Source organism: Beauveria bassiana (assembly GCF_000280675.1).
Source record: "Beauveria bassiana ARSEF 2860 unplaced genomic scaffold BBA_S00004, whole genome shotgun sequence".
Lineage (NCBI taxonomy): Eukaryota > Fungi > Ascomycota > Sordariomycetes > Hypocreales > Cordycipitaceae > Beauveria > Beauveria bassiana.
The window spans coordinates 646,947-655,768 of NW_007930839.1; the positions used below are offsets into that span (position 1 = coordinate 646,947).

General features: G+C 54.1%; 5 protein-coding genes across 5 annotated transcripts; 3 read left to right on the forward strand and 2 right to left on the reverse strand.

Annotated features, from left to right (window-relative positions):
* Positions 1 to 590: 590 nt before the first annotated feature.
* On the forward strand, positions 591 to 1,635 carry BBA_01995 (methyltransferase-like protein; the record flags this gene model as incomplete). The annotated part of the gene is made up of 2 exons (XM_008597092.1): positions 591 to 952; positions 1,098 to 1,635. The coding sequence occupies 2 exons, from the start codon at positions 591 to 593 to the stop codon at positions 1,633 to 1,635; spliced, it is 900 nt and encodes a 299-aa protein (XP_008595314.1).
* A 395-nt stretch (positions 1,636 to 2,030) lies between these two features.
* Positions 2,031 to 3,033, reverse strand: BBA_01996 (GPI anchored protein, putative; the record flags this gene model as incomplete). Its single annotated transcript, XM_008597093.1, has 3 exons — positions 2,031 to 2,587; positions 2,652 to 2,723; positions 2,814 to 3,033. The coding sequence occupies 3 exons, from the start codon at positions 3,031 to 3,033 to the stop codon at positions 2,031 to 2,033; spliced, it is 849 nt and encodes a 282-aa protein (XP_008595315.1).
* A 2,106-nt stretch (positions 3,034 to 5,139) lies between these two features.
* BBA_01997 (uncharacterized protein) lies at positions 5,140 to 5,977 on the forward strand (the record flags this gene model as incomplete). The annotated part of the gene is made up of 3 exons (XM_008597094.1): positions 5,140 to 5,284; positions 5,367 to 5,806; positions 5,867 to 5,977. The coding sequence occupies 3 exons, from the start codon at positions 5,140 to 5,142 to the stop codon at positions 5,975 to 5,977; spliced, it is 696 nt and encodes a 231-aa protein (XP_008595316.1).
* Positions 5,978 to 6,225: 248 nt separating this feature from the next.
* On the reverse strand, positions 6,226 to 6,868 carry BBA_01998 (uncharacterized protein; the record flags this gene model as incomplete). Its single annotated transcript, XM_008597095.1, has 2 exons — positions 6,226 to 6,797; positions 6,856 to 6,868. The coding sequence occupies 2 exons, from the start codon at positions 6,866 to 6,868 to the stop codon at positions 6,226 to 6,228; spliced, it is 585 nt and encodes a 194-aa protein (XP_008595317.1).
* A 392-nt stretch (positions 6,869 to 7,260) lies between these two features.
* BBA_01999 (uncharacterized protein) lies at positions 7,261 to 8,234 on the forward strand (the record flags this gene model as incomplete). Its single annotated transcript, XM_008597096.1, has 2 exons — positions 7,261 to 7,526; positions 7,607 to 8,234. 2 exons carry the CDS (start codon positions 7,261 to 7,263, stop codon positions 8,232 to 8,234), a joined length of 894 nt encoding a protein of 297 aa, XP_008595318.1.
* Positions 8,235 to 8,822: the final 588 nt, after the last annotated feature.

The window sequence follows — 8,822 nt, forward strand, 5'->3', positions numbered from 1 at the left end:
AATTCCACCCTCATCTCGCCAGGTCAGCCATTCACAGAGTTTCCTTTAAAAGATTGCCTCGGCAAAGTATTCTGCATCTACCAAGTCCTATCAAAGATGCCTTGGCCCAAACCGGCCTGATTATACAAAGTCTCCGATCCCCTCAAGAGGGGCTCGTCCGCGGGGCCGTCTGATACATACTATATGCCGATCGCCCACGTTACCCGCGCCCGATATCATTGGTGTGAGATGGCGCGATCGCCCTGCCCTGCAATGACAAAGCCCCCAACTCCGCACGCATTTCAAATCAAGACCCCCCAAGACGCGGGCTTTCGTTGGCAATAGCCTTGCAACTTTACTCTGTGTGGCTGAAATGCCCTGACGTGCTAGGGACTGGTGTCACAGCAGCCGCCAAAGTTGGTGATTATCAATCCGGGTATTACCATGATCTGCTCTTTAATGACGTGCTGGGGAACGATGACCCGATGCTCGGGTATAAAAATCCATTTCTACCCCAGGCATATGTCATCCATTCTCGCCTTATAAACTGGGAAACCTATATCTGTTTCAACCCTTGAATTTAAACGTGCATCTACTCTTTTACCAGCAACATGGCCGCCGCCGCAGTCCAAAGCGCACCCATCATCAACACCCAGCCGCGGGTGCAGATTGCGCACCAGGCAGACTCCCGCGTCCCCAAGCACGACGTTACAGCCAATCTCAACTTTTACCTCGACAATGCCGACGGCTCTCCCCCGCCTCCCACCTACGTCGACAAGCCCGAGACGTACCAGCAGAAAAAGGACACGCATCAGGTGCTCATCAAGGACATTGCCGGCGAAGAGGACAAGTACACCCTCGACCGTAATGGCTTCCAGGTTTTCCAGCGTGCCGTGACGGAGCGGGACTTTGTCGACGATGAGCAAATCAAGGCAGGCTACTACGCCGAAACTGAAAAGCTGCTCAAAGACGTGTAAGTGGGACAACCATGTCATGGCACCATTATTACATCGCAACATGGTTCTTTCAAACCATCACTATAATACTTTTTTTTTCTTTTTGCCCCAATACTTCCACGAACAACCCACTCCTCTAACGCTCTCTCTCTCTGCTCGTAGAACCGGCGCCGACCGCGTCTTCATCTTTGACCACACCATCCGCCGCGTGCCCGCCGGCACCAAGCTCGACAAGACGGCGCGCCCGCCCGTGCAGCAGGTGCACATTGACCAGACCTACGCCGCCTCTCTGTCGCGCGTGCCGCACCACCTGCCCCTCGAAGCCGACGAGCTCGTCCGCGGGCGCGTGCAAATCATCAACGTCTGGCGCCCGATCCGCACCGTGCGCCGCGACCCGCTCGCCGTCGCCGACGCCCACTCGGTGCCCGAGACGGACCTCGTCCCGCGCCAGCTCATCTACCCGAACCGCAACGGCGAGACGTTTAGCGTGCGGCACAGCCCCGGCCAGAAATGGTACTACCGATCCGGGCTCGCCCCGAATCAGGCGCTCCTGATCAAGTGCTTTGATAGCAAGACGGATGGGAGGGCCCGGAGGGTGCCGCATACCGCGTTTGAGGATCCGGCCACGCCGGCGGATGCGCCGACGCGGGAGAGTATTGAGATTCGCGCGCTGGTTTTCCACACGACGGATAGGGACTGATGGGATGTATCATGTAGCAATTTGTGGTTTTTTTTTTTTTTTTATGATGTATACGCGTCCAAGATTGGGATTCACTAGTGCTTGTAACTTTTCATGTTATTTCTTCATCTGCCATGAGCTTACATTGCTGCTCTTGGTTTTTTTTTCCGTGCACGTTGAAAAAACCACCGAGACTTGTGTGTCATGGAACGAATCAAATTAAAAGAGTAAAACTTGTGTGTATCGACATCATTTCAGTTTACACGTCAGACCATCATACGAAGGGCTTCATTATAAAATCGAATTCCAACACGCTCTTGGGTAAAATTGTAACATCATTGCAATCATCACCACTCTTGCCCTTTTCCCCCACACTCACTCATTAACCCCCCCTTTCACTTCACACTGCACAAACACTACAAATTGTTCATTCGAACGCTTCCCTGCGACTGCGAGTCACGCGACTGCTCATTGGCCGCCCACTTGCCGCGCTCCGAGTTTTGCTGGCGGAGGACACGCAGACGCTGCTGCTTGCGGCGAAAGATGAACAAGGCGGCAGCGGCAATCAGCGCCACGCCCGCAACGGAGCCGATGACGATGCCAGCAATCGCGCCACCAGAAAGACCCGACTTTTTGCTGCCGCCAGCGCTGGGCGACGACGAGGCGCTCGCAGTCGAGGATGCGCCGCTGCCGCTGCCCGTCTTGCTGGAATCGGTGGGCTCGGTGGCGTTGAAGCAGGGGATGGGTTCTCTAAAGTTGGAGAGCTCGACGTAGGTAATGTCGGAGCAGGCGTAAAACGTCTGATTCTCGGGCTTGTCAAAGTCGGCAATGTACTTGATTTGCAGCGTGGCGTTGGTGCCCGCTTGGACCGAGGCGGCGGCGTCGGGGAGTGTGACGCAGGTGTGGCCGAGCTTGATGTCCTTGAAGGCTTCCATGCTGATTAGGTTGTGGAAGTCGCTGTTGGTCTTTGGTTCTGTTTATTTTTTTTTTTCTATTAGTTGTCTAGTTTCATTAGGACGAGTCTCGAGGTGATTTACCAGGGAGATATGAAATGGCCAGCTCTAGGTCATAAGACTCATCCTGGGCGACGAGGGCAATCTTGCCGCTTTCTGTGATGCTTGGTTAGAACACGAACGGCTGGCAACGTAACATTTCGGTAAGAATAAGAAAAAAAAAAAGAAAAAAAGAACCAGACTTACGGAGAGGAAAGCTGGTGCGGTTTCCAACACCGGCAATCGAGCCACAGGGAGCCGTGTTGTCGGCGTCGGCGGACCAGACTCTGTCAGGCGGCCACATAAAAGCGGCCGGCCCAATCGTCTCGGATGTCATTGGGCCCTTGGCCGCGGCTCTGATACCGGCGGCAGAGGCGCCAGTGGCCATGATGGCCGATACGGCAGCGAGAGTTGTAAGACGAAGCATGGCTGCAGCAAGTTTTCTTGACCTATAAACTGCGAGGGCAAAAAAAAAAAAAAGAACAGCAAGAATAGGTGTCGAGGCCGGGCGGGGGTTACGTGAGAAGCAGCGGTCGAGAGGAGAGAGGAGAGAGACAAAGACGCACGCGAGTTTCCAAAGACGGGCAGGCTCATGTATGTAGGTGGGATGGCGCCGACATTAATACCTACCAGACTAACATGATCATGAAGACATGGCTGCCACACCCCTCTTACGAGACTACTGCTTCTGGACAAGGAAAAAAAAAAGAAAGAAATTTTCATGATTTCCTTTTTTTTTTTTCCTTTCTTCCGTCGTCTTTTTTCTTCTTTCGTTCGGGGCTCCCACACTTGACAGGGCAAGTTTAAAGCCGAGCCCATCACCTGCCAATCCGAATTTGTGGCGTTTTATTGAATCCGATGGGGAACATTTTACAAGCAAAAGCCAAGAAAAAGCCAAAAGCCAAGCCCGTGCACGACAAACAGGTTCACTGGGGGGGAGGGGGAATCCACCTTTTGCCACGCTGCAAGGTAATGCTAATGATTTAAAATGCAGTAAAGAAAAAAAAAGCAAATCATTTTGCCGAGCCATGTGGAATATGAATGGATGCGAATGGAAAGAAAAATGGCATGACTGGCCGAGAAAGAGGGCCAAGACCAGAGTGGACAGGCAAACCACACCCACCACCCTCTTCCGCGTTGCGACCCCCTCCTGTTGCACCCTGCAGGCGAATATCGGGCAGACTGGAAGGAGGGAGGGAGGCTGGCATGGCATTTTGCAGAGGTGGTGTGGAGATTGACAAGGTGCGGAGATGTTGAAAAAAAAAAAAAAGAAGAAGAAAAAAAAGAAAGTGGTGTGGAAAAAAGGGCTTCGGGGGATGTACGGCCGATATTGAGGAATGTCTCGCTACCCAAGTATTTTCTTGAAAAGTTATCAGATGATCTGATTAGATGCCACTTTCATTGATTAGATGGATTCACATCATCTCATTGGTCATGGTGGAACCCGCCATGGGGCTGCTGTTGACGGGGTCCGCCCACCAGTGCGACTAAAACGGCGACGCCGTTCAAAAGTCCCAAAGGCCCTGTCCTTGCAAAAATGGAAGCGATAATGCTCCCCCGGTATACATGTCTTGGCGTTGAGGGAATTCTTGCTTTTTTTTTTTTTTTTCTAACTCTTTTTCAAATCTTGTGCACCCAGTATTCTGAGTGGCTCGATAAAATGTCAGCCCGTGCATTTCAGCTCCAGAACAAGCTTTAAGCAGCAACATCCGACTTCTCGTCGCGTTTGATCGTGCAAGGCCAGCACCAAGACAAAAAGACAAAAAAAAAAGAAGAAGATGAGTAGTTGAAGTAGATGAGTTAATATACGCAACACGGCAAATTGTATACTCTATGCCGAAGAAACATCGTCCCCGAAACAGGAAGCTCATGCCCAAATTGCCTGCCCCCCTCCGAGACAAGGCGGGGGGTCACTCTTTGTCGGGAACAAAACATCCAATAAAGATCATCCACCTCGCCCCTCCACATACACACACACACTGGAAGCAGCAAAAGACAGGGATCTCTTCTTGCCCTCTGACATGTCTGTCTGCAACGCTGGTAAACAACCACACGAGCTTTTACCGTTCTGTGGCTTGCCGCTTGCCCAGCTGTGGCCACTACCTAAATAATCCATTCCTGATGGTGCTCTTGTTTCGTCGGTTCTAGCCCATTCGATTTTCTCCTCCCCCCCCCCCATGCATGTCCGGCCCTTACCCCGTCGGCGTCCGAAAAGGCGACTCCAGTTGTAGCGCGTCGCATGTTCATGACCGTTTGTCGCTTTCTGCGCACCAGTAGAGAGATGAGCACGGATATGGTTTTGTGCATTCCACTTCCCTTGCCCCTGACTCCTTTTTTTTGGATCTTTTCCGTCCTCCTTCATAAACACCCAGCCACTCGCTATAAGTACGCTCCGGGCCTTCTGCTCTCGTCGTGTTGGTCCTTTTTCCCATCCAACAACATTCCCGTTTGGCCAGTTTTCAGACACACTCGCTCAACAGTCCCTCGTTTTCTGTGGCATTAGCAAAAGACCTCCTCCTCCTCCTCCTCCACAATGCACTTCGTCGCCAGCCTCGTCGCCGTCGGCTCCGCCGTCTCTCTGGCCTCTGCCGGCAGTATTGGCTTCGAGTTCCCCGCCTCGGTCCCCCTCTCCAAGCGTCAAACGTCTGGTCCTGCCTATGAATGCCACGCCAACTGCGGTATGTATTCGCTCTGCTGACCCCTTCTCGCCCCCTCCCCCATAAGCTTCTGTCCACCTTTCTAATATCAAAACCATTGCAGGCTACGCCATTCAGGACTCGGCCAAGGAAGGCTACTGCTCGGATGCCAAGTGGAAGAGCCTCCTCAGCAATTGCCTCGACTGCGCCCTGACCTACGACATTTGGAAGCACTACGGCACCAAGGTCGGCGCCGCTGCTGAAAAGTGCGGTTTCGAGTCCACCCCCAAGCCTTCTGGCGGCGCCGGCAGTGCCGCTCCCTCGGAGCCTGCCAAGACTGACGCTTCTGCCCCGGCCTCGTCTGCTCCTGCATCTTCGGCCCCCGCCTCTTCCGCCCCGGCTACCCAGTCTTCTGCCGCCAGCCAGCCCTCTGCTCCCGGCCAGACCTCGCAGTCGGCCACTGCCCCTCAGACCACCGCCTCCCAGGCCACCGGCTCGTCCCAGGTGCACTCTACCTCGGCCGCCACCACCACCGCCAAGCCTACCGCCAGCGCTTCTCACACTGTAAGCACTCCAAAAAGCTGTACTCGCTTGTCAATTAGTCACCTAACATGAAATTCCCAGGCCGGTAACAACACCACCAGCACCCAGATCCAGGTCGGCGCTGCCAACATGCAGAAGCCTGCCATGCTTGCTGCTGGTGCCGTCGCCCTCTTTGCTGTCAACATGATCTAATAAGCTGTATAACCTTCTCAAAACTCGGCCCGACAACGAATTGGACGGCTAGTGTGTAAATTCAATTAGTACTCTTAAACCTAATACAAGCTGTGTGCCACTTTGAAAACACTTGCTTCTGTATCTGTCATTATTGTTCCAGCAGATTTTCCAAGTGAAAAAGATGAAATACTCCCAACACCCAAGACAGACGCCGCGTCGTTAAAAAGCGCTCCAACATCTGTCAATATGAATTTCCAAAATCCAACTCATCTCAAGCTTATCCCACCAAAGGCTCTGTCCAGCGCCGCCCCCTCGTCCGTCGCCGGTTCCGCACCACCAGCCTGTCCCGCAACCGGCTCACCCACCATCAACTCATTCTCCGCCTGCGCCGCCGCCGCCTTGCCCTTTTCCGGCTGCAGCAGCCGCGCGTCGCTATCCAGCCATCCCGGCGCCAGCCTCCTCTTCTCCGCGAGATCTCTTTCGCGAATGCGTTCCTCAAACGCACGCAGCTCGCGGTCCGCGTCCTCTTGCATCTTGGTCACGTGTGCGTGCAGCGCCTGGCATGAGGCGACAATGTCGTCGGGGTGCGCGGCGTTGCCCGACTGCGAGACGATGAAGCGCGGTTTCGGCTGCTGCTGCTGCTGCTGCTGTAGTTCGCTCGTGGGGCCGGATGACGAGGAGGAGGTGGTGGCGGTGGTGTCGGCGTTGGGAATGCCGAGGGCAGAGGGGGGGATGTTGGACGGCATCGTCTTGTACGTGTACGAGAGGGTCGTGGCGGTCGGCAGCGAGACAAAGGGGGACACGGTGAGTGGGACTTGCTCGAGGAGAGGATGGGGTCCTGTTGAAAGGGTGAGCGGGCGTCCTAGAAGACAATGGAAGAGGTTGGATGTCCTTACGATGGCTATACATGGTCACTTGCGACGGCAGCCGCAGGCCCTTAGCGATGCGACTAATCGGGCTGCACAACCGGTCTCTGGAGCCCTTTGGTCGGTTCGTGTTCAAATCGACAACGATTGGGTCGCGGTGAGGCTGCTGCGGATTTTTCAATAGTCAATCAATGATGTTGCAAGAGCTAAGCTGTCGCAGATCCAAGGCCACGCGCGTGCGCGGTCATGTCATTGCCCCACCTTGAAACGCGAACGGATTTTTGTTCATCTTGTCCCCCGCGATCCAGGAAGCTAAGCTCTAGCAAGCGCTCCTCGCCTGCCTGCAACCGAGTCCTTTTTATTTTTAACTTCTTTCTTCCCAGCTCCTGGTTAGATCGGCAATAACGTAGCTAGAGGTATCGCGAAATATCTACAATGATTGCAACCACGATCCGCACCCCGCCGTCGCTGGCCGACTTTCTGCCCCTCGCCGAGTACCAGTCGCAGACGCCCGAGTCCTTTGTCGACGGCAAACCCGTGCTGCATCTGCACATTATTGGCGCTGCGGCCTCGGCGCCCAAGGAGCAGGTTACCGGCGGCGCGCTGGCCGTTTTTCCCGCTGATTCACCTGCCCCCGCCGACGCCGACGCCGACGCGGAAGAGCTCGTCGAGCAGCAGGTCGACGTCTACGTCACCTCCGAGTACGTTTATACACTTGCCGATTCCTCTTACCTTCTTTCCCCCGCCAATAGCTCTAGCTAACAATGTCGTCTTTGACCAGAACCTTTACCATCTTTAGCCCCGCCGCCGAAGCTGGCGTCTCGATACCCTACCCCTCCATCTCGATCCACGCCATCAAGCAGCTCCCCTCCAGCTCACCCGCCGTCTGGATGCAGTTGGAGCTCTCTGACAGGGGCTCCTCTGACGATGACGACTTTCGCCTCATCGAGCTCACCATTGTTCCCCCGGCAGCATCTGACACCGACACCGCTTCCAAGCTCTACGAAGCCATTGCGGCGTGCTCCAACCTTCATCCCGACCCGGCCGGCGCTGACGACGAAAACGACGACGCCGACTACCGTGACCGCATCGTGTTTGAGGGCAGCGCCGAGCAGCACGAAGCTCTCGAGGGGTTCCAGGGCGTGCTGCGCGGCGCCGCGGATGGCGGGCTGCCGCCGCCAATGCCCGGCAGTGGGGGCTGGATCACGGCGGAGAATGTCAGCGAGTACTTTGACGACGAGGGCAATTGGATTGGACCGGGCGCCGAGGTGGGCGGTGAGGAAGAGAGCGCGGAGCTTGGAGAGGGCGCGGGTCGGACGAGAGCGCGTGACGAGATCGAGGTGCAAGGGGGCATCAATGGGCACGGCGCGGAGGAGGATGCCGAGAGCAAGCGTCAACGAGTAGAGTAGGATGCGGTCTTGTCCAGTGATGGCAGAACAAAAGACGTAAAAAAGAAAAAAAAACGAAACATGGCTACAAGCACGGCGTTTATTGGAATACCTTTTAATAAAACACCAAACAGGGACCAGGAATACCAGGATAGCACAGAGGAAAAGGATATTGTTTCTATTGAAATATACTATATAGTTGATTATGAGACAGGAGTAAATACTCCGCATTATGTTTAGCTATGCCTGCTGGCAATGCCCATCTAGACAGAGAGAAAGGAAAATAAAAAGAGGACAGTGAATCGCCAAATGTCAGTCGTGGGCTCAACGCCACACAAATGTAGAAAAAAAAGTAGACGGGGCCTGCTTTCCCAGCACAAAAAAAAAAAGAAAAAAAAAACCCAACAATGAAGAAGATGATGATTCAATCTCCAAAAAAAAGAAACACTGGTCAACGAAAAAGCTGATCAGATACACGCAACTCACCAGTCGTCCGTGTTTATTAAGAGCCGTGTGCTTTTGACATGTTTAGTCAGGTCAGAACCCTCCGCATTTCCCTGGACTTCCCCCCTTTTTTTTTTTTTTTTTTTCTTTTTTACCATCCGCCTA